Below are 26,255 nucleotides of genomic sequence, written 5' to 3' on the forward strand. Positions count from 1 at the left end.
GGATAGAGTAATCTTGGTTGTAGGTTGCTTTTCATCACATTGAATACTACTTCAGTCCCTTCCTGCCTGCAAAGTGTCCTCTGAGAAATCAGCTGATAGTCCTGTAGGCACCCCCCTGTAGGCAAACTCTCTGCCTCTGTCTTGCTGTCCTGAGGGTTCTGTCTTTATCTTTCACCTTTGGCATCTCAATCGTGACACATCCTGGTGTGGTCCCCTCTGGGTCCAGCTTGCCCAGGACCCTCCGTGCTTCCCGGACCTGTATGTCTATCTCCTTTGCAAAATTTGGGAATTTTTCCTCATTTTTTTCAATTCTTGCTTCCTCATTCTGCACTGGTTGACTGTTTTTTTCTTCTTTATGTTCCAAATCATTGATTTGAACCCTTGTTTCCTTCCCTTCACCATTGGTTTTGTGTGGATTTTCCTTTGTTTCACTTAGCATAGCCTTCACTTCTTCTCTTATGCGTTTGCGGTACTCAAGCATATCTGTGAAGCCCGTGAGCATCTTTATCACCAGTGTTTTGAATTTTGCGTCTGTTAGGTTGTTTATCTCCTCATCTGTTAGGTTGGCTATCTCCTTGTCATTTAGTTCTCCCACTGGAACCTTGATCCGTTCCCTGTTTTTGGCTATACTTCTCTGTCTCCTCATTCTGACAGACTCCTGTGCTTGCCTCTGTGTCCCAGGTAGAGCTGTTGCTCCTGTTACGTTGTAAGGTGTGAAGCCTTAGGGATTCGTCAGTACAGGGTGACCTGTTTCACCAGGTTGTGGCGCTGTATGTGGAGGAGGGGTCCGAGAGGGAACAATGCCGCCTGCCCAGCACTCGCCCCTTTTCCAGGCACCTCCCCCACTTCCGCACTGAACTGATGGCCCTCTGGCTGCTGCCATGGCTGTTGTTCCCACAGTGGGTGGGTCTGCGGACCTTCTAGGACCATGGGGGTTCTTTAAACAAGTGGACTCTGCTGAGACTGGCAGTTTCTGACTCCACCCCAACCCCCACTGCTCTGCACAGTCAGAAGCAATGAGGCTGATTTTCCCTGGTGCTGGGACCGTGAGCTGTGAAATTCAGTGAGGAGCTGGGAACGCTCCCCAGGTGTCCCTCCTGACTTTTTAAAACATGTGACCGCGAATTCTGCTGGCCTGCCGTTGCCGCCACCACACCGTGTCTTCTCGCCTTGGCTCCGCCCCTCCTACCTCTCTGGATGAGTATTTCTTCTTTATATCTTTGCTGGACTTCCATGCAGCTCAATTTTCTGGAACTTCTGGTTGTCTCTAGCTTTGAGGTAGTTGTATTCCTTCTTCGTTGTGGAGGGAGATGCAACGTGTCTGTCTACGCCTCCATCTTGGCCGAACATTTGTTTTCAGTGTGGGGAAAGGTGATCAGGTAATAGCTGGATTTCCCTTGTTCACATTTTATATGAAATCTGGCTGAGCAGCTGATGTCCAATTGGGTTTGCACGCTGTGGAACACTCCTGTAGTGGCCAACCACTTGCGGTGTCCTGGCCTGAGCTGCAGGGTTTTTCCCATGGCAGCCACCAGGGAAATCCGCTGTGGAGGTGAATGGACAGGAAATGGGACAGTCTGGTCCTGTTACCCAGAGTGATCTGGAGCCAGCCACTTGGTCCCCCTGGGCCTCTGCTTTACCACTGTCCTCCCCAAGAGCCTGAGGCTTCTCGAGTCTTTCCATCCTTCTTTGTCTAACCCCACCCATTGCTCTCCTTTGCAGGGCATTCTTATCACCTGGACAAAGCGATTTAAAGCGAGTGGAGTGGAGGGAGCGGATGTGGTGAAGCTGCTTAACAGAGCCATCAAAAAGCGTGGGGTAACTTCTCTCTAGGCCTTGGCTACTTGAAGGTGGGGGTGTGTGGGGAGAGAGCTGTGTTCTAAAACACACCGAGGCCCTTTTGAAGGTGGGGGGGCAGGCAGGAATGCATGGCCTGAGGCATCACATGGGAGGTCTTGAAGGCCCAGGCAAGTGAGTGAACAGTGAGAGTAGTCCAGAAGGTTGGGGGTGGTTTGAAACAGAGGTTTTTGAGGTGCTGCCCAAAGGAGCCAAGCCCTTGGGAAGGGATGGCCTCCTTCTAACAGGAAGGCTGGACATACGTGCAGAGAACAAGGTGGTCAGGTGAGGCCTGCTGTGGCTGAAACTGGGGTGATCAGTACATGGATATAGTGGGGTGATTTGCTCTGTGTATAAAATCCACTCTGAAACAATCTTTTAATTCTTTTTTTTAGTCCTCACCCGAGGACATTTCTTTCATTGCTCTTTTAGAGAGAGAGGGAGAGACAGAGACATCGATGTGAGAGAAACATCTATTGCCTTCTCGTATACGCCCTGATTAGGGATCAAACCCGCAACCTGGGTATGTGCCCTGACCTGGAATCGAACCTGTGACCTTTTGGTCTATGGGACTATGCTCCAACCAACTGAGCCACATCGGTCAGGGCCACTCTGAAAAGAATCTTATGCCAAATCATTAAGGGGGCTGTGCAGTTTCCATAATTCGGTTCACTTGACCCAGTTAATGTGAGTACCAGCGGGGATGTAAGCAGCACCATTTGCAGGAGCAATGGTGGTTATGAAAACCACTCTCTCTTTAAGGTTGTGATCTCTGCTGCCCCATGTGAGTGGACAGTGATGCCCTGTTGTCTGTCCCCAGGATTATGATGCCAACATTGTGGCTGTGGTGAATGACACGGTGGGGACCATGATGACTTGTGGCTATGACGACCAGCAGTGTGAAGTTGGCCTCATCATTGGTAATTTCCACCCTTTTTCTCGTCCCCTCCTGCAGGCGGTGTTTCCAGAAGGCACTGCCTCCCCTCTAAGACTTTGTGTGGTCACAGTTACTGTCCCCTCTCTCTCTCCAAGGAACTGGCACCAATGCTTGCTACATGGAGGAGCTGAGGCACATTGACCTGGTGGAAGGCGACGAGGGGAGGATGTGCATCAACACTGAGTGGGGGGCCTTCGGGGACGACGGGTCCCTGGAAGACATCCGCACTGAGTTTGACCGTGAGATAGACCGGGGGTCTCTGAACCCTGGAAAACAGCTGTGAGTCCCACCCACCTTGCCTTACTGGTCACATATATGGCTTAGGGCACATTTAACATAAAATTTGGGATGGGAGATGAAAGCGGCAGAAAGTGGGGTGATCACAAAGGGGAAAGCCCATCAGATTAGCATTATCTGTCACTCCTTTGGAGAGGGAACCAGCTGTGGAGTCTCTAGTCTGGCTCCTGCAAGCTCTGAGATTCTGGCTTAGGGCTGCACAGAGGCCATTCCAATAGGTACTTGCAGTGGCGTCTGGGCAGGTAGAACTCAGAAAGGCTGTCTCCTGCCAGGGATCTTCAACATAGCCGTGGCCGGGATGGTCCTGTCTGGTCCTTTAAGGAGCAGGAACAATGAGAGCTGTGTTTCTCTGTGCTCGTGTTGACGGATGAGGGAGGGCCGGGTGCTTAGGTCCCATTAGCATCCCTGGCTCCCGGGTCTGCCTCTGAATGGAATGGATTGTTTTGCTGTGTCACAACCACCTCTGGGTGTGCCAGCTGGGCTCCCTCAGAGGTCAGGCCGGCTGCCCTGATGTGGACCTGCCTCTTTGATCTGTCCTGCTCAGGGCTTTCTCTTGGCCCCTGGTCAGCCAGGACTCAGGCCTGGGTCTGGCTCAGGTATGGCACTGAACTCCAGTTTGTGGCAGCCCCCTCCTTGCAGCACTGGGCTCAGTATGGCTGCTGCTATTACAGAGCCCGCCCCTGGCACCACACCTCCCAGAGAGGAGAGGGCGTGGATTTACTCTGTGATTGGTCTGTGGCTGAGTGAGATGAGCTGATTGGCTTTAAGCTACTCAGAGCCCTCCCCTGGAGTTGAGGGTGAGGTCAGTGGGGGAGAAGTGGGTTCCTCAAAGCAAATTCTTCTTGGTCTTTTTGGCTGAAGAGGGAGAACATGAATGCCAAGGAGGTGACTCCTGACAGGGGTCCCAGGGGAATGGCTGCATTTCAGCCCCGCCATCTACTCAGCATTCCCTCTGAGAAGACATTTACCCGCTGACCTGGGAAATGGAGAGAATTCTTCCTGGCCATCTCCTTCCCACAGCACTTGGTGATCTCCCTGAGAGAGTGATGGGGATGAAAGCCCTTTAAAAAGTACAGCATCAGGCTTTGTAGGAGATTACGGTAATCTGCTCCTTTCTAAATCCTAATGTTTCCCCAACTGCAGGCAGCCTTCCCTGCCTGCCCCTGGGGTGCTCTCCTGTTGCCCACCCTGGGGATAGGTGTGGGCTCTGGTTGACCCCCTGCCATCTCCTCGTTGTTTAATCACATGAGTGCATGGTCTTGCCTGCGAGCTTGGGAGGGCTGAGGCCTCATCTGTGCCTGTGAGTTGCCCTGGTGGTGGGTACGTAGGAAGGCCCTGACAAGTGCCTTTTCTCCTGCAGGTTTGAGAAGATGGTCAGTGGCATGTACCTGGGGGAGCTGGTTCGACTGATACTGGTCAAGATGGCCAAGGAGGGCCTTTTATTTGAAGGGCAGATCACCCCAGAGCTGCTTACCAGAGGGAAGTTCAACACCAGTGATGTGTCAGCCATTGAAAAGTAGGTGCCACCTCTTGATGCTTTCTGGGGGGTCCTGGGGGCAGAAGAGCGACAGGTCCCTTGTTACTACTTGAGTCCTGGTGTGGTGGACTTCTTCCTCAAGAGCAACAGGGCTTTCTGCATCCATCTCTCCTCTCTTCGCAGTCCCATCCTGGGCCGATCTCCCTGCAGGTGCCTGGTGTCAGCTCATTAAAGAATGTTCTACGTCAGCCTGCGAGCCAAGTGTCGCTGGTTCAATTCCCAGTCAGGGCACATGACTAGGTTGCACGTCAGGTCCTCAGTTGGGGGTGCAAGTGAGAGGCAACCACACAGTGATGTTTCTCTTCCTCTCTTTCTCCTTTCCCCTCTCTCTATAAACAGATAAATAAAGAAACAAATAAAAAGGGACTATAAAAATACATTTGTTAAAAAAAAAAGAATGTTCTAGTTAGCAGCGTATACTTCATGGATGACTTAGTCAGAGAAGCAGCCTCTTGTCCTTCACTCTGTCCCTTCTTCTCCCCTTTCCTCCACAACAGGATGAGATTAAAGAGCCTTCTAGTGGTGAACAAGCAGCTGACTGAGCCTGGTGTCTGGATTTGGAATTCCTCCTTGGGATATCAGGGCCTTCCCCAGGTTAGGTTCCAGGGAATCCTAGTGACTCAAGATAACTAGGTGTTCCCTGAAGAAAGGGTTCTGTGGCCAATAGGACTGGGAAACACTGCATATTTATCCTCCCTTAGAGATTATATTAGCATATCAAAGAAAACTCAGTTCACTTTGGTTAACAGCTGGAAGAAGTGTTCCCTGGCACAAGTTTGAGAAACATTGGTTAACAGATGAGACAGGACTGATAGACAGAGAGGACAGAGTCCAGCCAGCAACTGACTGCTACCTCTTGGCCTTAATCTAAGAAACCCAAACTTCTCCGCTAAGACTGTCATTTGCAGGTTTTCACACTGAGGGAAAAAGTAAACTTGATCCTGTGGCAGTTTGACGTAGTTGGGTGCCTCCAAGTCTAAATGTAACAGAACCCCTGGGCTGCTCCGATTGAAACAGAACCCACGGGCTGTTTCGGTAGGGGCCCGATTGCCCGCTGCCAGAATTGTAACTCTTAATACCAGAGTTTGGTGAAAAGAAAAAGAATTGTTTATTTACACATAGTCCTGCTTCCCCCTCCCAAACCTGGCCAGTCTTAGGAAGGTCAGAAACACCGTTTCCCTACTTCCTAGGCACAGTTCAGCTTTACCAGTAGCTGCCAATCACTCAGTTCTGATTGGGGAGGTCCTTTCTGTGCTGTGGTGCCCTCCAGCTCTCAATGCAGGACCGCCTTGATTCTCAGCCTCCTTGCAAACTGCCTTCTTCCTATAAACCGCGTGGATCTCCTCTCCTTCTCAAAACCTCCTGGTGAGAGCTTCATCTTTAAGCAGCCTGGAGACCCCTTCTCCAAGCCACATGGAGGGAGCCCACAAGAGCCAGAGAGTGAGGGCATGAGGGCCAGGGAGAGACTGAGAGAGAGAGCCTCTTAGAGCCAGAGCCAGCCCAAAATGTCCACAGCTCCTCTCTCTCCTCCTTCCTGCCTCCTCTCTCTCCCTGCGTCCTCTCACGCAGTGGGTGTTGCAAACAGTTCTGACCATTCACAGAACCCTGCGTAGGCTCTGTCTGCTTCTTCTGTACCAGCCCACAGTCCAAGATCCCTCCCATCTTCCTGAGTCTTAGAAGTAAAGCGGATCTTTGCAACAATGTTTCCAGCCACTAGCTCCAGGCATGCAAGGGCATCCTGAAAGCTGCTTCCTGCTGCCTATCTCCCAGCCACAAACTCCAGGGTTTGTTTTTGGACTCCCCTGTTTCTGTAACATAAAGGGCTCCTGTCTTATGGCTGGCTTCCGGGTGCTGCCAAGTTCAGGTCTGGGTTTGGGAGACTCCCATGTAACCATGGGGAGCCACCTGCTTAAAAGTTAGGGCCAGTTTCATGCTAGAAATACCGTTTCATCTCCACACAAAGTGGTCATTCCCACGGCCGCTGCTGAGGTCCCGGAAATTCAGAGAGAGCCAGTGGCTTCATAGCTCTGGCTCCTGGGAGAAGATGCGCATCAGTTACCTTTGTGGTTATGAGGCTGATGGGAGTGGAAAGGAGTTTATCTGGACCTGCTATTCTGTCACATGATGTATCGGAGTTTGTCCTAGGAACACTTTTCCTTCAGGAGTGGTTGGTGCAGAGACAGTAAGCAGCGAGCATGCAACTGAGTTTCCAACTGCTTCTGGTCAGCTGCTGGGAGGGGAGGGGAGGGGATGGGAGCAGGAGGCTCACGCTTGTCTTCAGAGTCCTTGACAAAGCTAGGAAATGCCTGCCTTCCTCTTGGCCTGTGTAGGGTGTTGGCTCTTTGGTGACCAAGAAACAAAAACAAACTTGAACTCCAGCTCAAGAAAGCGTGTGTATTACAATAAGGACTAGCTCAATAATGCCTACCAAAAGCATCTGCCAGGGCAGATGTTGGAAGTATTCCCTTGAAAATCAGGAGCAAGACAGTATCACTGTTTTTGTTTGGCATTACGCTGGAGTCTTAGCTAGTGTTTAAAACAAAAAGAAAGAAAGGAAAAGAAATGACAGGCTTAAGAATGGAAAAAAAAAGAGGAGGTAAAACTGTCATTATTTGCAGATCGTAATTGTCTGTATGAAACACCAAAGTATATCTAGGCAAGTGAATAGGATAACAGGAGAGGTTAGAAAGGTGTCTGGAGAGAAGATACAAAAGTCAATTAAATTTCTATATATTGGCAACAATGAAAATATGTACATATGTTTAAAGTAAACCTTTTATTTTAAAATATATTTAGGTTTAAAGAAAAGTTGCAGGGATAATACAGAGTGGTCCCACAGTCCCTAATGCAGTTTCTCCCATTGTTAACATCTGATTTTACTATGGTACATTAAAGAAAAAAGACTATATATTTTTAAAAGACACCATCTATAATAGTAACAAAACTATAAAGTACCTTGGAATGAATTCAACAATAGATATAAAAAGCATGCATGCAGAAAATTAAAATTTGACTGGAAAACATCAAGGGAGAATGTGTGAGCATCCAGGGGAACGCAGAGAAGAGTTCCTGCGCTCTGAGTCCTGGGGGACGAGAAGCTGTTTCTACACCCATTCAGAGGCCATGTGGTCTTGCCTCTATTTCTTTCCATGTGCACGTCATAACCCAGCATAGTACAATTTTCCCTTCTACCTGTTATTTCTTTATGGAGGAAAACCCTTCTCATTCTCTGTTGGACTCTTCATACTGTGCCATACACACCGGGTGAGTGGAGTCCCCCTTTCCAGGACCTTCGAACCTCAGTGCTTTGCCATGCCTGATGAGGTCCTTAACTCACAAGCACTGTCCTCTAACTTCACAGGAATAAGGAAGGCCTCCACAATGCCAAAGAAATTCTGACCCGCCTGGGAGTGGAGCCATCTCCTGATGACTGTGTTTCGGTCCAGCACGTGTGCACCATTGTCTCCTTCCGCTCTGCCAACCTGGTGGCTGCAACGCTGGGTGCCATCTTGAATCGCCTCCGAGATAACAAGGGCATCCCCAGGCTGCGGACCACGGTTGGTGTCGACGGGTCTCTTTACAAGACGCACCCACAGTGAGTCTGCCCTTTGCTACAATTGGCACTTAGTACCCGTCTGGGCTAAGGACCTTCTCCAGAAGTCAAGCTTTTGCACCTAGTGAAGGGTTTTTTTGGCAGACAAGACAATACCTAGTTCTTGGCAGAAAGGTCAGAGTCGCCCACGTGGAACGTGTCCTGCCCTCAGCCAACTCTCACAGGTGCTTCTGCACTGCACTGTCATCTCTCCTCATTCCTGAAGTCTCGTGAGAGGTTTCTGCAGCTGCCAGGACTGCTGGGTGGAATGGGTCTGTTTCTTCAGTTTTCGAGCTTGTTCTCATCTCATCAGGGACCTTTATTTTATCCTTATTGTAGCTGGGGCCATAGATGCAGCGCCCACATTTAGAAGCTCCTGTGAAAGTCCCCTCAGGCATTACCTTTTTACATGGGCAACTTATTGACACTTCGCATGTGAGAGCCAGGGAGAGTGTAAGTTGTAAGTAGTCCCCATTGATGATAAGGGTCTTGTCGCCATGCTTCCTTCTTGTCTGTTGGAAGCCTTAACTTCAAAAGCCTAGTTTGGCCACTTCAGAACATGGCTTTACCCTTTTAGAAGGCCAAAGATGAATTCTAAGTCTTTATATACTAAGTTTTAACAATAACTGCCTATGACATGATTTTGTACAGGATCTCAGATGTTTTTCCCACCAGATATGTAATGTGCATGCGAAGTGGCCTTGCAGATAGACGTTGTACTTTCACACCCAGTTCTAGTGATGGTTAAATGTTAAATGAACGTTGACTTAAATTGAAATAGTTCTGTGTTGCTGAGGGGATAGGCTTTGAACAAGTTGGATTTTATTACCTGTCAGGGTAATAATTTTATTTCTTTGCATTTTTTAAGTATTTGTAAATTCTTGACAATGAAACTAGTCACTGGGGGGTGGGGATTTCTTGGCAAAGTTTTAGAAAGAAAGCTTAGAGATGAGCAGCATGTGCATCTAAAATGTTTAAAAATTGTGGTAAAAACACACAACATAAAATTTACTGTTGTAACCATTTTTGAGTGTACAGTTCAGTAGTATTAAGTACATTCATGCTGTTGAGCAACTGTTAACACCAGCCATCTCCAGAACTTTATCTAGAACACCACATTAAAAAAACACCTTTGGTTAAATGTTTCTTCAGAAGTAACATATATTTGATATAAAAACTTGAGATAATTCAAAAAATTACATGGAGAATAGAAGCCATTTTTAATCTCACCCCATGGAGTGTTAATATTTTGGGGGTTCTGGTTCCCCTGTTTCCTTTGGCAGGCAGCCTTCTATACTTAGAACAGACCACAGCCTCTGAGAAAGTCCATGTCTCAGTGAGTCCTATCCTAAAGTCCTCTTCTAGCCACTAAAAAATTTCCGGGCTCTTGGGGGCGAAAGGGCCAAGTGAAAATAAAAAGCAGGAGTGATTATTTATTAAGCCTTTTTCCTTCAGTGCCATTTACTAAGCTGAGCATTTAATGAACTTGTTTCATTCCCACTACATCACTGCTGGCCGGATACTGTCATCCTCATTGGCCGCGAGGTTCAGTAATGGGCCCAGGGTCCCTGGTGTGGAAGTGATGGGTGGAGCTCACGCACCCTGTCTCCTGATCTCACGTTTAGGCACTGGGCTCTTGAGCACTATGCTGTATTATTACCTCCATGTCACAGTGGAAGACAGAATCCTTTTTGGACCCCGAATTTCTCTATTCAATACCCATGTAATACTGAGAATCCTCTCTTTTTATGTGTGACTGTGGAGGATTTTTTTTTTTTTTTTTTTACTTGTCTACATTTGTTAACTTTCCTAGAGTGGATGTGCGTGACTTCTATAACGAGAAAAACAAGTGTAGAAAATGGAATTAAAGTGTAAAAAAAGAGAGAAAGGGGTACCAGAGGTTCCCGACAGGTGGCTCAGTCCAGCTGTTGTGGCTCCTACCCTCAGGTATTCCCGGCGTTTCCACAAGACTCTGAGGCGCTTGGTGCCCGACTGCGATGTGCGTTTCCTCCTGTCAGAGAGTGGCAGTGGCAAGGGGGCAGCCATGGTGACCGCGGTGGCCTACCGCCTGGCTGAGCAGCACCGGCAGATAGAGGAGACCCTGGCCCACTTCCACCTCACCAAGGAAATGCTGCTGGAGGTGAAGAAGAGGATGCGGACCGAGATGGACATGGGGTTGAAGAAGCAGACAAACCATAAGGCTGTAGTCAAGATGCTGCCCTCCTTCGTCCGGAGCACTCCCGACGGGACTGGTGAGGGCCCTGCCAGGGGCCGACATGCCCTCCTGCTTCTCACACCAATGACCAAGTCACATGGGATAACAGGGAGGCTAGCTTCTCCAGTGACTGTGTTTATCCTGGGGTTGCATGATTTTAGTGAGAGCTAGAAACTCGTTCAAACTCTCTTTTCCATTTTTACCACTGACTTGCCCGTGTGTGCCTCCAGGCAGCTGACTTCCCCTGATTGGGCCTCCTGGGCAGCACCATCTCTAAAATCACAGCCCTGCTAGGAATTACAAAGTGTTCTTAAAAGAACAAAAGCTGGAAGCTCTGCAGCACTGAGATGTTCTAGTTTCACCTACAAACATGGTAAACCGTCAGGAGGATAAACACCCATGTGCCCCCCTAAGTCCTGACAGGGTGTTCACGGGGCAGACGGGGGCCTCGGGATTTTCGCATGCAGGCAGATTGGAGAATAGAGTTCAGCCCTTAATGCTGACCTTGCTGGTCGTCCTTGGTGCTGATCACTGTGGGGACTCCGAAGGGCTTTTCCGGTGGGTCCTTGGAGTAATGAGTGTTTGTGATAGGAACATGTCCTTTGTATAAATTACTTTATATTATTGCATTATAAACCACCCTCAAACTTAATGCCTTAAAACAGCAACCATTTATTATTGTTCATAAGTGTGTGTGGGTTAGCAATTTATTATTGTTCATCTGGGCCGGGCTTGGCTGATCTTTGCTGGACTCGTTCATGTGTCTGCAGTCACTGATGGGTCAGCTGAGGGGCCTCTGCACATGTGCAGCAGTTGGTTAGCATCAGCTGGGGTGCCGGAGTACCTGGCCCGGTGTCTCATCCTCCAGCGGGCCACTGGGCTTGTTCATGTGGTGCCTCCGGGGTCCACAATGGAGAGGGAAGAGTTTAAAGCCTCTTGAAGGCCTAGGCTGGGACTGGCTCAGTTTTGCTTCTGCCACACTCTGTTGGCCAAAGCAAGTCATAGGCTGGGCCAGATCCAAGGGGAGGAGAACTGCAGTCACTTTGCAAAGAAGCGTGTGGAGAGGGAGAGGAGTGATTGCGGCCATCTTTGCAAACATTCCACACACTGACATGTTATTAGTTTTTGTATGAGGTCCCCTGTAATCAGGTGGTTGTTGCCAAGCTTTTTAGTAACCCTGGTGAAGTTCGTTCGTATATTGTGACAAGTGGTTCATCCATGGGGCCTTTTGTCCTTCTAGTGTGGGTCAAAGGTTGTGGTGGTCAGTGAGTGAGTGCCCACTGCTCTCTCAGCCTGACCATGTCCCCCCTCTCTAGACCTAACCTGTGTGCTGGAGGAGAGCTGCTCTCCTCTACTTAATATGGGGGTTCCCCCCTTGGAAGTCTGTAGTCTTAGGATCACTGGCTGTCATGAGGCAGTTAGCAGTTTTTGACATTCTTTCTTTAAAAAAAATATATTTATTTATTTATTTTAGAGAGAGGGTAAGGAAAAGAGAAGGAGAGAGAGAGAAACATTGATGTGAGAGAGAAACATTGATCTTGGCACACGCCCTAGCCAGGACTGAACCTGCCACCCAGAAATGTGCCCTGACACAGGGTGTGCATGAGAAATCAAACAAGTAACTTTTTGCTTTGCAGGACGATGCGCAACCAGAGGGGAAGGGAGGGAGAAAGAGAGGGAGAGAAACATCAACTGGGGACCTGGCCCACAACCCAGGCATGTGCTATGACTGGGAATCCAACTGGTGACCCTTTGGTTTGCAGGCCAGCACTCAATCCACTGAGCCACACCAGCCAGGGCTGTTTTTGACAGTTTTTATGTCCTTGACTGTGACAGAGCATGGTGACTTCTTGGCCCTGGATCTTGGAGGAACGAACTTCCGTGTCCTGCTGGTGAAAATCCGTAGTGGGAAAAAGAGAACGGTGGAAATGCACAACAAGATCTACGCCATTCCGATTGAGATCATGCAGGGCACTGGGGAAGAGGTGAGGTGGCTTTGCTTTTACACCACTGTGATGCGTATGTGTCACACGCATGGCCAGTGGCAGTGGTGGTCCCCTCACCTGCTATGTGATGCCCTGGAGAGGGCGACTGGCTCTGCATGTGTCAGGGTTTGTGCCTATGTGTGCATACACGTGTGCATTTGGACAAGTGCACTGAAAGTATGAAACCAGAGAGTGCACACGTAATCCCGTCTTCTCTTCTAAAGCTGTTTGACCACATTGTCTCCTGCATCTCCGACTTCCTGGACTACATGGGGATCAAAGGCCCCAGGATGCCTCTGGGCTTCACATTCTCGTTTCCCTGCAAGCAGACAAGCTTGGATGAGGTGAGTCCCACACTGGGCAGCACCGACTGTCCAGATTGGTGTGTGTGCTGGCTCTTGAGGCCTCCTCCAGCCTCATTGTATTCCCTCTTTATTGGCTGTGGCTCAGATGTCACAGTGAGTTGACCCAGATTTTATGCCACACTCTCCAAGTATCTTCTATTATCATTTAAAGCAGTGGTTCTCAACCTTCCTAATGCTGCGACCCTTCAATACAGTTCCTCATGTTGTGGTGACCCCCAACCATAAAATTATTTTCGTTGCTACTTCATAACTGTAATTTTGCTACTGTTATGAATCGTAATGTAAATATCTGATATGCAGGACGTATTTTCATTGTTACAAATTGAACATAATTAAAGCATAGTGATTAATCACAAAAAAATATGTAATTATATATGTGTTTTCCGATGGTCTTAGGCGACCCCTGTGAAAGGGTCGTTCAACCCCCAAAGGGGTCACGACCCACAGGTTGAGAACCACTGATTTAAATCTTTTACCTATGCTGGGAAACCTTTGTCCTCCAGACAGAAAGAATCTCAGCCTCCTCTGTGTTCCCTGTTCCTTCTAATACTGCCCAATTATAGTATTTTTTATAGTTATTAGTGACTGTGTCTTTCTTCTCTGCTTCTTGAGTGAGGACCTTTGTTTCCTACATGCCCTTGCACAGAATTCTATCAGAAGAAATGCTTAATAAAGAAATGTTTGTTCAGTAAAAGGGATGAAACGGGGTCCAAGGTCAGGGCTGGTGCACTTGCTGAGTACTGAGAGCTGGGTAGAGCTGAGGTTATGGTGTCTGTACTCAGGGAGCCCCAGGCTAGAGGACCTCCAGCCCCCTACCCCAGCAGTCCAGTGCTGTGCTAAGGGCTGTCAGTGGGGGGCAGGGGTGGTTGTCACCATATTCTGTGCAGATGGAACCTATTTTGCAGAGTCACAGAGGTAAGACCAAGCCTGTCCTGCTGGAAGAGCCACAGTGCCTCTGTGTCACAGGTGGATATGTGGCCAGGGAGGAGGCCTGGAGGTGGTATTAATCACACTTGGCCTGAGGCCAGGGTTTGAGGCATGTGATTGGGAGAGCTGGGGAGGCTGGGGAGAGCCGCCTTCCTCTGGAAGCCAGTTATTGCAGCCACAGTGCTGACTTGGGGCTTCTTTCCTCCTAAGACCTTTATAGGTGTCAGCAGTTGGATACATGTACACTTGGTTTTTTGCAGTTCATTTACACACCCACTTCCTATGTAACTGTAGTCCAATCAAAGGTCAATTTTACTTTAGGTAGTAATAATGTTAACTAAAAATTTTTATTTCTCCACTTATGTTGTTGGCAGACTGTTCCTCAGGTAGGTTATATCTGGGCCAGCCCTTTAACCTCCTAGGCTCAGTTTCTCCATCTGTGAAATGGGGGTTATAAATCAGACTGCTGTAAGGGTATGAAGAGGGGCTGGGCCTACGGAGGACTTCGTATTTTATTAGTTTGTTCCTCAGTTGTTCTCTGTAAATTCTCAGCACATGTTTACTCAGGAAGGAATGGATTTTGTGTTCTGCCCATAAAAGCTAATTACACAGGACTCTCCTGGTGCCTTTTCTGTTTCAGGGAATCTTGATCACCTGGACGAAGGGGTTTAAGGCAACTGACTGTGTTGGGCATGACGTAGCCACCTTACTGAGGGAGGCGGTGAAAAGGAGAGAGGTAACTATTAAAAAGATGTTTTAAAAAATCTTTACTGTGCTCTCGGGTCATAAAAACCATACTTACTGATCATAAAGAATTCAAACAACCCAGAAGCATGTGACCTGGGTAAAAAGTTTCCCCAACCGTCAGCAATAAAACAGAGGTGAACAGCTATGAGTCATTAAAGGACAGTTTGTTTAAAAAGGTAAAATCATAACTCCCCTACAGATTGCAAAAGAGGAAGGCAGTGCGGGACAGCTGGGCACAGCCTGGCACCATCATTCAGACCGTGGCTTTCTCCTGTTAAACACAAACAGCCTGGCGGCGCACAAACATCATAGCCACTCCTTGACCGGAGGGAGCCAGACTAGGAGAAGGGTGCTCCCTAGTCCCGGCAGGGCTCAGCACGCACTGCGGCCTGACAGCATCCAACCCCAACCAAAGCCCCACTTCCCTGAGTCCTCCCTGAAACCATGGCCCCAGGCTCAAATCCTATAGTAAGTGCTTTCCAACACTTTCTGAGATGCCCCACAGGGTTGTGTTCTCCACGGTTGCAACCAGTCAATTGTCTGGCTTTGTTCCGCAGCAGCTCTATTTCTATTGGTCCTTGGCTGGACAACATTGGCAAAATATAAACTGAAAGATTCCAGAGATTTTATTTAACTCATTAATTAATTAGGGGAACCAGTAAGAAGTATAAAAAAATATTAGTCCAAATGTTTCCAGTTTAAAAGAGCAGGCAAATACATAGGCAGGAAGACTGAAATGACTGGGTTTGAAAGAGGGATTGGTTGCACCTGGAAGAGTATGCTAGCCAACAGCTAATAGAGCATTGAAAAGAAACCTGATGATCTATTTTTGCCCACCTCACAACTCCTTTTTTTTTTTTTTTTTTTTTTAAGACAAGATTTTATTTATTTATTTTTGGAGAGTGGGGAAGGGAGGAAGAAAGAGAGGGAGAGAAACGTCGATTGGTTGCCTCCCACATACGCCTCAACTGGGGACCTAACTTGCAACCCAGGCATGTGCCCTCACCAGGAATCAAACCAGTGACCTTTTGCTTTGCAGGATGACACCCAACCACATTGGTCAGGGCCCATTTCACAGGGCTTAGTGTTCTTTCAGCTTCCTTTCCATACACACACACATTTTTTTAAAATGGGAATCCTGCCATGTGTACTATTTCATAACTTGCCTTTTTCAAACAGGCATCTTCTCATGTCACTACATGTAGACCAACCTCATTCTTTTTCTTGGCTGTACAGGATCCCCGTGTTTGAACCACGATTTACATAACTCTTTTGGATCTCTTTTTGGGTTGTTTCTCTCTCTGGCTTATGCAAGTCATGTAGTAAATACCCTTGTACAGGTACCTTTGTGTACCTGCATGGCAATTTCTGAAAAAAAGATTCTGAGAAATAGATTTGGTATTCACGTTTTGCCCTCTGAAAGGCTGTAACACTTTCAACTCCGAAGAGAAAGAAGTTTTTGGTCAAGTCCCTTGTCTTTTATCCATTCAACCGTTCCCTCCAGGCTGCCTCTCTAGAACTCAGTACCATCAGTGAAATGGATAGAATACTTCCTTTCTTTAGATCTCAGACTTTAGATGCATCAATAGTAGGTGTTTAGTCAGTGAGGGAGCATTTAATTACCTTTCATAGGCTGATAAGAAAGCTACTTCAGACGCTGTGCCAGCAGCTTTCCGACTGACTGTCGAGCAGCCCAGGGAGCCTGTGCAATCCCTCCCCTCAGGCTAATGCCGCGTCTCTTTCTTTCCAAAGGAGTTTGATCTGGATGTGGTGGCGGTAGTCAACGACACGGTGGGCACCATGATGACTTGTGCTTATGAGGAGCCCACGTGTGAGGTTGGACTCATTGTAGGTGGGTATCCTAGAAGGTCTCTCTCCTTGAGGCATGGAACGGTGGGTTTTCCTGTTTTGTGGGGCCTTGAGTCTGTAGCTCAGCCCTCTGTGTGAGACTGTGTATCTGTGTGGGACGGTGTATCTGTCAGTATTGTCCCTTACCACCTCCAGAGTTGTATCATGGACCAAGGCTCTCCCCTCCTGCAACATTGATTGTGACCAGACTATCAAGAAGGGAGCTTTTCAGGAATGAGGTCTCCAATGGCTCACGTGGTGGGTTGGTTGGGGTGGGCGTACCTGGAGCTGCCCTGGCCTACAGTGCAATTCTTGAGCTTATATGGAGAAGCCAGGCCTGCCACTGGGAAGGAGGAGGAGCTCTGCTCCTGTCCTGACCTGGGGAAAGAGCTTGGGGATAGTTTTGGGTGCCTTTTGCCCTTAGTGGCCACTAATTGTGAGCAGTCCCCGTCACTGAAGTGGGCTAAGAAGGGTTATCGGTTGGCTTTTCCAATTGTTCCCCTCTAGCCCAAGCACTTTAGGGGCTTGGGCCCTATGAGCACATCATTCCTGAAGCATATTGATTTGGGCTGGGAGAAAACCATTTGTTTAATCGAACCCGCTCCTGGTGTCAGGGGATGCTGGGAAAAGATCCCGGTTTCTTAGCCAGTATCAATCAGCAGACCCAACTTGGACAGGGAAGGGTGCTCTCCGCTGCATGGACCTTTCCTGGAGTGTCTGGGATAAGGCTTTGCCTCCCAGCCAGTGCCAGGAAGACCTTTTCTTTTGTTAAACCTGTTTTGACTCCTATGGAAATACAAAAAACTTAGGGAGCAGCTCCAGATGAAAGGTTTTTGGGTGCCTGGCTTTGGGGCCTTTGTTCTTTCTTTTGCAAAACTTTGTTTCTCCACCCAGCCCCTCCCTGTCTTGCCTTATGAATAGGCTGGGGTGTGAAATGCAAAGCCAGAGTGACACAGCACATTCCCCATGTCCAGGCTGGGCCTCACCTTCCCACAGGACGCCAGGGGAGTCCAATTAGCTGTTCCTGGCCCCGGAGAGGTGGCAGGGTTGGGGGTGGAGGTAGAGGAAGGGCAGGGGTGGGTGGGGCTCTCCAGGCTCCAGCTGCTGCAAAACCGCATTTCCCTTCCCTGTCAGGTGATCCCTGCTGCTCAGCACTCCCATGGGCAAAGTGTGGTTTTCATGATTTGGCTTTCTTTGCACTCACTTCCATTTCTCAGTTTTACACTTGGGGTGCAAGGGAGCTGAGAAAACAAAAAACAAAAATAATCCAGTTAACAGCCAGAAGCGTTTGTGAATTCTGCTTAGGCTTCTTTAAAGGATATGAAAATGACCAAAGCCCTTTTGGTCTAGCCAGTAGGGATGTCCTTGTGTCCCCTTCACATTGAAAGTCCATCTGTATCTACATTCTGCCTGGTTCATGGTGCCCTAGGGCCTTGCTACAAAAAGTGTGGTCCTTGGGCCAGCAGCCTCAGCAGCACCTGCAGGCCTGTTAAAATGCAGAGTCTCAGGCCCCTCCCCAGACCACCTGAATCAGAACCTGCGTCTTACCCAGCAGGCTCTCCAGGTGATTCAGAAGCATATTTAAAATACCTGTGTGAAGAACTCCTTGGCTAATTGGTTGGTTTTTAAATTTCCAGTCCATTCCCTGAGATAAGACCAATGACCACAAGGTGGGGTATCATGGCAATTAAAATTGTTGTGGAAGTGTTAGACCTCTTTTTTCTTGATTTCTACACTGAACTCCTCATGGATGAGAACAGTTTGCAGTCCCACCTGGTCCTTGGTGGGGCCGCAGTCAGAGTAGCCCTGCTCTGAGGGAGTTCAGGGTTGGAAATCCGAGGCCCCTGAGCCCCTGGAATCCATGGGTCACACTGTGTGTGTACAGTGTGTGGTTCACCCAGGGAAATGGTTCTTTGAGAATCATCACATTTTCAAAGAGGTTTGTAATACCAAAATGGTGAGGAATCATCACTTAGAATGGTACCCTTGAAATGCTTAGGACAATGTCCTCTAGTGTCTAACTGTGGGCTTCGTTCTGGAACACTTAGGAGAGGGTTTATTGAGCAGGCATAGTCCTTGACCATCTTTGAAAAGAAAAGATAAGCGGACATCCAGGTATGGTAGTAGACAACCCCCCAATGTAATATTATGTGTGTGTGTCTGCGTGTGTGTAGAAAGAGGGGGAGAAAAAGAAGAAGAGGGAGCGGGAGTGGGAGAGAGAAATATCCTTCCAATCTGAATATTGCCTCACTGTCCACCACTGAAGGAACATCTCTTTATTGTAAGACCATCTTCTATTGAAATAAATATAGCCCTGCCTAGACAGGTAAACAGAGGAGGCTCTGGGTATTGATGTCTTAGTATAAAGTAAAAATTCTCTCTGGTTGGGTTAACTCTGACTCTTCTTTTATATTCTGAGGTTTTTCTGGAAAACATTGGGAAAATGAAACTATTACTTTGTTCACCTCAGAAATGCCCTGTCTCTGCAACCCCAGTCCCCAGGCCTAGCTGCATGTCCAATCATTGCCCCTCCTGTGTTCCAGGGACTGGCAGCAATGCCTGCTACATGGAAGAAATGAAGAACGTGGAGATGCTGGAGGGGAATGAGGGGCGAATGTGTATCAACATGGAGTGGGGTGCTTTTGGGGACAACGGGTGTTTGGATGATATCAGAACACACTATGACAGAATGGTGGATGAATATTCTCTAAACGCTGGGAAACAGAGGTAATTCTGCCAATCGGAGGAGACACATAAGGGGGTCATGACGGGGTGGGTGTTCTGCCTGTTAACCGTCAAAGAAGTTTCTAGCAGAAGGAGTGGGATCTACAGAGTCTTGAAGATGGGTCCCTCCCTTGGGTTTCCTCCTGACCTTGGCTTTTGGCCCAAGCGGTGCAGGAATGGGGAATGGGCCCCCGACATGGTAGGTTGCAGGGTGATGACCTCTCCAGGTGTCTCCTCTGGGGACAGAGTGGAGGGGTGGCCACACTACTTCCATCAGTGACCATGTTCAACCTGAAGCATGCTAGCCTTTGCTTGCTGTGTCTTCCCCAACAAAGTCATAGAAGTCTCTTGGTCAGTAGTTTTTTTGTCTTGTTTAGCGAAAGGAGAACACACTTGACCTGCAGTTGTCAAAGGGCAAGGAAAATTCAGATCTGGCCAGTGGAGGTGGGGAGGGGCGTGGGGGCCTTCTGGTTGGGTGAGGCAGGAGGCTCAGCTCACTTCATCCTTCCCATAGCGGACCTCCTGCACCCCCTAGTGGCTCTTTGGAGCTTTACAGTGTAGGTCTCAGGGACCCTCCATCGGAGCAGAGACAAATGACCTATGACTAGCTCCCAGAATTCAGGCCGTCTAAGTTGTGTTCCCCAGGAGCAGAAAGAAGGGCTGGGTAGTACCTCTCAAATATAAGTTGTTCTCTAGCTACCCTCAAGATTTTTGCCTTTTCCAAATACCACCTATGCAGTTATTGAAGTTTTTCTGTAGGTTAGCTTATATTCTTAAATTTAATGAGATAGAAAAAATGGGAAACCCAGTATTACCATAAATAGATGGTAGTCATAAAATGAATATAGCAAAAAAAAAAATGTTATTAATTCTAGCTACTGTTGCCTATCAGAGGCTCTCAATGAAGACCTTATTAAAAAGGGAGATCAGCAGGTGTTGGAAGGGGTTGGCAGCTCACTGAGAGGGTCCCCTTCGTGGAACAATAAGGGCTAGATGGCAACTGATAATAATAGTGCCATTTCATGGTTTTGTTTTGTTTTTTTTTTCCTGTGAGCCACCTGAAATCTGGAGTATCCAGATTACAGTGGACTCTTCCCAGCTTGGGGATGCTGGGATTGGCAATGGCTCATGGAAACATTCAAATCCTTGGTCATTTCTTGAGGTCCTCAAATGTGGAGAAGGCAGGAAATAAAACCTCCAAGACTAGGCCCTTAGGAGTGCTGTGGCCACCTGAGTCCTCCAGCTGCATTGCTTTATCACTTTGCCAGGTGCCTGACAAAGTACTCTGGGTTTTTGCAAAAACCTTCAAAAAATGTAGTAGGAAATTTCCCCTATTGTCTTCTTGTCCCTTTCAGACTCAGCCTGGTCATTTGCTTATTCTGTACATATTTACTGAGCACTTGACAGAGAGCCTAGTGCTTTGTGGTGCTAGGCCCTGGGACTCAAAGCTGAATAAGACCTGCCTTGTCCCTTCTCTTGAGGCTTTTGCTGCAGGGGTGATGATAGGCAGTGGACCTGTGTGTGTGGTGGAGGAGAAGGGATGGTGTATGGGGGCCCGAGATGTGTCGATAAAACCTGATCTGGGGGAGGCAGACAGGCCTCTGGAGAACTGATGTTGGAGCTGAGAGCTGGATGGGATTTTTCAGGCCAAGGCCAGAAGTTAGGTGAGGAGGGACATAGTCTAGCATACAGAAACGTGTACTGGTGGTTTCATTTCTGATCCCAGCGAGGCTTGAGGATTCCTCAGTCCTTCCTGGCCTCACCTTCTGTCTCTTCTGGGAGCACAGGGCTGGGGGGCAGGGGGGAGTTGCAGATTGGTGATGCCGTCGAGGGGCAGGAAAACACCCAGGGTGACCGTGAGACTGAAGGCCTCACATAAATGCCCAGCCCCCTCCTCCTGTTTCAGGTTTGAGAAGATGATCAGTGGCATGTACCTGGGTGAAATTGTTCGCAATATCTTGATTGACTTCACCAAGAAGGGTTTCCTCTTCCGGGGGCAGATCTCTGAGCCGCTGAAGACTCGGGGCATCTTTCAGACCAAGTTTCTCTCTCAGATTGAGAGGTGAGTGGTGAAAGGCTTCCCTGTAGGGGCCTGTTAGAGGTCGACATGGCCAGGGGGTCACCAGACTCCCTAGGGGACATTATGGCCATTTGTGAGTAGATTTTTTCTCCTGTAATGTTATTGTAAATTACTTTTCTTTTATATGTCCATTATGTTGGGGCATGATATTGATTTATTTGAAATTATATGTGTAAATAGGTGATTGACTCCATTTCAGGATAGTGAAGAAACTTTCCTCTGCCTTCCTAAGTTCTTTTAGCTTGTTGAATAATTAAATCTACATAAGACAGATGAACAAGACAAAATAATCAAATCTAACTACGTATGTACGTACAGGGACCCCACATATGTGAGAGGGTGAGAGGCAGAAAGTTAAAATGAGGTGTATATAAGAAATCATAAAAAATTGAGCCCTGGCCAGCGTGGCTCAGTTGATTGGGTGTCCTCCCGCAAACCAAAAGGTCACCAGTTCGATTCCCAGTCAGGTCACATGCCTGGGTTGCAGATCTTGTTCTTGGTTGGGTTGCATGCGAGAGGCAACCAATCAATGTTTGTCTCACACATTGATTTTTCTTTCCCTCTCTTCTCCCTACCTTCCCCTCTCTCTGAAATAAATAAAATCTTAAAAAAAAAAAGAAAAAATTGACAAATTTTGCTGGTAGTGTCTATATGTTTAGAAGAATCATTACTCAAATTTATATGGCAAACAACAAAGGAAAATGTTTACATTGTATGTGCTCAGATGCAGAGTGTGGCATAGCTGGCCAGAGCTTGGTTAGGTCTGGTCTTAAGACCTGCTCTGCCTCACTGGCTCTGTGCTTTGAGTGAGTTCCTCAGTTTCTCCCAGGCTCAGTTTCTTCATCTTTAAAATGGGAATAATTGTACATGTATTGGTTGGTTGGTATGAAGAGGGAATTGGTGATGTATATAAAGCTCCTGTCACATAGTAAGGCCTCAAACAAGGCTGGCTGGCTGCTCTTAATCACTGTTGTCATTGTCATCCTCATCAGTCACCTACAGCTCTTTCAGTTGAATAATAATAAGACAAAATATCCCAGGAGAATAAAACAAATGGAAAAAAAAAAAGGTCATTCTCACTAATAGAGAAGAATGCACATTAAATGACAGTGAGATGCCATTCTTACCAAATCAGCAAATGTTTTAGAAAGTGATCCTTTCCACCCAGGACAAGTAGTCAGATACTCAGCTGGAGAGGGAGTAAATTGATACAACTTTCTAAAAGGCACCTGGCAATATGTATCAATATCATTTTGACCCAGAAATGTGTCCTAAGGGAACAAATAAAGTTTCATAAATCTTTATAAGTAAAGATTTATAAATAGCAAACTATCAGAATGTTACTTCATAACAGCAGAAAGTTATAAACAACTTAAATTTATCTAAACTGGCTAAATAAGTTGTGGTGCATCCCTAGAATGGAATACTGTGGCAGTGGTTTTCAGTCCTGTTGTTAGGTAAGGAGGTGGGAAATTGCACAGACGTGCGGAGTACGCAAAAGCGATAAGGAAGGCCCCATGTAAAGGACAAGGCCATTTTGCATAACATAAGAAGAAAGACATTGTTTAATGATATTTAAAAAAATAGATTGGAAGGAAATATATTAAAATGTAATAGCATTTCCCCCAGTGTTGGGATTCTGGGATAGTTTTAATTTTCCAATATTTATTTTTCTAGATTTGCCAAGTTTTCTACAATTTTACATCTAATACTTTTGGGATCATTTTAAAAAATAACAGATCAATGTTACTTTGAGGGGAAAAAATCCCCATGACCCTAGTCATGGATAAGTACCGTGAGTTGGCTCCCAGGCTGCTCTCGTGGGTCATGCTTCATTCAGCCTCCTGGCTTTGTTCCCCACAGTGACCGGTTAGCACTGCTCCAGGTCCGGGCCATCCTCCAGCAGCTGGGCCTGAATAGCACCTGCGATGACAGTATCCTCGTCAAGACCGTGTGCGGGGTGGTGTCCAAGAGGGCCGCGCAGATGTGTGGTGCAGGCATGGCTGCTGTGGTGGATAAGATCCGGGAAAACAGAGGGCTAGACCATCTCAACGTGACCGTAGGGGTGGATGGAACACTCTACAAGCTTCATCCGCAGTGAGTGGGGCTTCCAGTTGGGATGGGCAGAGTTTCCTGAGTTGGAGAGTTCCTTTGATGGTTATGGGACATGAGGATGTGATTCCCATCAGGAAAAGTCCTCGAGGGACTGGGGCTGATCTGGGATGAGGCAGTGAGCTGCTCTGAAGTTTCACTGAGAGAGGCAGAGAAGTGGCTTTACTTGGCCAGCTCACATCAGCGTCATGATATGTCCTTCTTCCCGCTCCTCCTGGGGCCCACTGAGGTCAGGCAGAGTCTAGCTGCAGAGCAGGAAAGGAGGGAGAGATGGGTGTGGGCTTACCCATTAGCCTGGTTAGCTGCAGCCTGGCCAGGAGGCTGTGTTTGGTAAGTGGGGCAAAGGGTCAAGGAGGGGCGGAGGGTCTTGTTCACCTGCTAAATCAGAGCTTGGAAGGCAGGGGCAGTCTTGGCTCTGGCCTTGTAGCAGGGACAGGGGCGGATAACTTTTCTGTTCAAGTGTCCAACACCCCATGCTGGGGGAGGGTGTGTGGCCCCATCTGCTCTCTTTGATCCACCGCATTGTCCCAAATCTTGGCTCTTATGAATCGAGTGACCATATTATTTATTGTCTAAACTCTGGGATACTTTGCCAGGGAAGACAATGCTATTAATAATTACATTGGGACCATCCCAGGGAAACCAGGCTGTAATGTCACCCGCCTTTAAAGCAACATTACCCAGCTCACCATAGGCGTTACCTTACCTCACGGCCATGGCTGGGGATGGACTCATTTATCTTGCTCCATCCTCACTTTCCTGTCTCCACCTTCATAGCTCCCTCTTCCTCGCCTGAGGCAACACACAGGTGTGGTTTAGAGCTAGGCTTTGGAGCCACACACCCTCAGATTTTATCCTGGCAGAACCCTTTGGAAGCTGTGTTCAATTGCTCAACCTCTGCCAAGTCTCATCTTCCTCATGGGACAGCAGCCACTGGTGGGACTGGAAATTATGTCTGTGAAGTGTAGGGTACCTGGTAGGTGTACGACAAAGGGCAGTCTGTGTTACTGCCGAGAACCCCATTGCCCTGAGCATTCTCGGCCTGGTCCTGTCTTGTTTTAAGCACAAAATGCAAGAACCTTGAGTCACCTCTCATTTAGAGATTGCCCTTCACTGGGGGTCCGCCTGCTGTTGGCTGCAGGTGCAGAGCTGTGATGGGCTGGGGGTCTCATATGGGGACATGATGTTCGTGCCCATGTAGTCTGCTGCACTGACCCAGCACAGGACTGGTGTCGGCCCGCCTCTGTGGCCCACGCGCAGGCCTTCACACCCTTCTTGGTTTTTGGTCCCCTAGGAGCCTCAAGGTGCCTCTTGGGGGACAGGAGAGTCTGAGTGTAGTTTTCATGCCCTGTACACAGTACAGAGTAGTTTGTTTTTGGATTCTCAGCTGAACATTGTGATAATGGGATTGACTGTAAATCTACTTTACTGCCTGCTGTCCTCAACGAGCCACGAGCCACGCTGCTTCTAAGCAGCCCCGCCCGTCTTGTTTGCCCTCCTTTTTATCAGGGCCCTGTGGTATCTTCAGGTGGGTCTAGTGCCTCTTCTCAACTTCCCCTACTTACCCTTTTCCACTCTTGTCTTTTTTAGCTTTTCCAGAATCATGCACCAAACTGTGAAGGAACTGTCACCAAAGTGTAATGTGTCCTTCCTCCTGTCTGAAGATGGTAGTGGCAAGGGGGCCGCCCTCATCACGGCAGTGGGCGTGCGGCTCCGGGAAGAGACCAGCAGCTAAGAGGCTTGGACCCCAGCCTGCTGCCCTTCCAGCACTTACTTCTCTCTCCAAGCGGCGACCCCCATTCTTCCAGCAAGCTGTGCTGTGAGACGCCAGCACCAGAGCCCGCCACTGCCACAGCGGGGAGGAAAACAAAAGCCAACTAATGGCTCATAACGTAGGGTACAAAATAGAGTGTGTGCTGTTGATAATCTCTCTCACCTCCGGGTCCCTCCTCACCTGCCCTGCCACTCTGCATGATTTGATTTCAACCTGGCCATATGGTCCCCACATGTGAAGTTCGTGGCATCCATTTCTAATTTATGCATTCGTCCAACAGTTATTTATTGGCCTGAGATGAAAAGTCACACCATCTGACAGGCCTTATGGGGGTCCGTAGCCCATCCTTGGGGACGAATCCCCTGCGTGAAATGTATTATCACCAGCAGACACTGCCGGGGCTCCTCCCAGGGGCGCTCGCCGCTTCCTCCCGTCCCAGCACCCACTGCTGTCTGGCGTCGCAAGGTTCCCGTCCGGCCATGTCAATGCCACTGGATTGTGTATCTGTGGACATGGTCGTAGCCACATTGTGACTGCCTTGCATTCTGTCTTGGGGTGGGGAGGTAGGTGGCAGTCCTGTGACAAAGTGTCTTGTCTCTATTTGCCTAAAAGGAACCAATCAACACAATAGTGCCCTCATTGGAATGTCCCATCGCTTCTGTGAGCCATGTCGTATGACCTAGTAAACTTTGTACCAATTCAAAGACCTGAGCGATGCTTAATGGCTGGGGGGGGGGGGGGGGGGGAGCATCTGGGGATGTGGCAAAAACCAAACTCGGGATTTTCGTGGCCTCCTGGGTCCAAGCCTTCCTTTGGACTTCCTGAGGACTTCTCTACTGTCCCTGTAGAGTGTCACACAACCAGCCTCTCCCCTTGTCTCCCAGCACCTGGCCTTCTCCAGCCACAGGTCCTTCCTGGGGAGAGGCTCGTGCAGCTCCCACCCCAGCACCTCGAAGATAAAGAGATATTTTCTGTCCTCCCAATAGCCTGGCGTCCTCACTTACAGTTGGAACAAAGGAAAAATCAACGTGGCTTCCAGGGGCTGTTTGAGTTTAATGAGAGGCAGGTGCAGCTATGGCTTCCCCTGCCAGCCCTGAGCAGAGCCTGCCCTTCGCCACTTTCTCTGCCAACTTCAAGACAATGGCTGACATAGACCCCTCCTCCTAGAGCCCTAACACCGATGAAGTGTGGCAGCAGCCTGGGGTACCAGCGTTGCTGCACTCTCCCCTTCCCCCTTTGCAGGACACTGGCCCTTGCCTGAGCCTGCACCCCTCCCCCA

At 48.3% G+C, this 26,255-nt stretch overlaps 1 protein-coding gene across 3 annotated transcripts in view; it reads left to right on the forward strand.

The window, feature by feature from the left end:
* HK1 (hexokinase 1) overlaps positions 1-25,680 on the forward strand; it is a 67,168-nt gene extending 41,488 nt beyond the window's left edge. For all 3 annotated transcript variants that reach the window (XM_090278124.1, XM_090278123.1, XM_090278125.1), the window contains exons 5-18: positions 1,723-1,818; positions 2,657-2,756; positions 2,869-3,052; positions 4,431-4,586; positions 7,969-8,202; positions 10,147-10,451; positions 12,251-12,399; positions 12,624-12,743; positions 14,332-14,427; positions 16,191-16,290; positions 18,830-19,013; positions 20,917-21,072; positions 22,954-23,187; positions 24,793-25,680. In XM_090278124.1, the coding sequence (XP_090134250.1) occupies positions 1,723-1,818; positions 2,657-2,756; positions 2,869-3,052; positions 4,431-4,586; positions 7,969-8,202; positions 10,147-10,451; positions 12,251-12,399; positions 12,624-12,743; positions 14,332-14,427; positions 16,191-16,290; positions 18,830-19,013; positions 20,917-21,072; positions 22,954-23,187; positions 24,793-24,937 (2,259 nt within the window). In that variant the 3' untranslated portion in view covers positions 24,938-25,680. The remainder of the gene's footprint in view (positions 1-1,722; positions 1,819-2,656; positions 2,757-2,868; positions 3,053-4,430; positions 4,587-7,968; positions 8,203-10,146; positions 10,452-12,250; positions 12,400-12,623; positions 12,744-14,331; positions 14,428-16,190; positions 16,291-18,829; positions 19,014-20,916; positions 21,073-22,953; positions 23,188-24,792) is intronic.
* Positions 25,681-26,255: the final 575 nt, after the last annotated feature.

This window comes from Furipterus horrens, unplaced genomic scaffold, assembly GCF_987537825.1.
Source record: "Furipterus horrens unplaced genomic scaffold, mFurHor1.1.pri manual_scaffold_5, whole genome shotgun sequence".
Classification (NCBI taxonomy): domain Eukaryota; kingdom Metazoa; phylum Chordata; class Mammalia; order Chiroptera; family Furipteridae; genus Furipterus; species Furipterus horrens.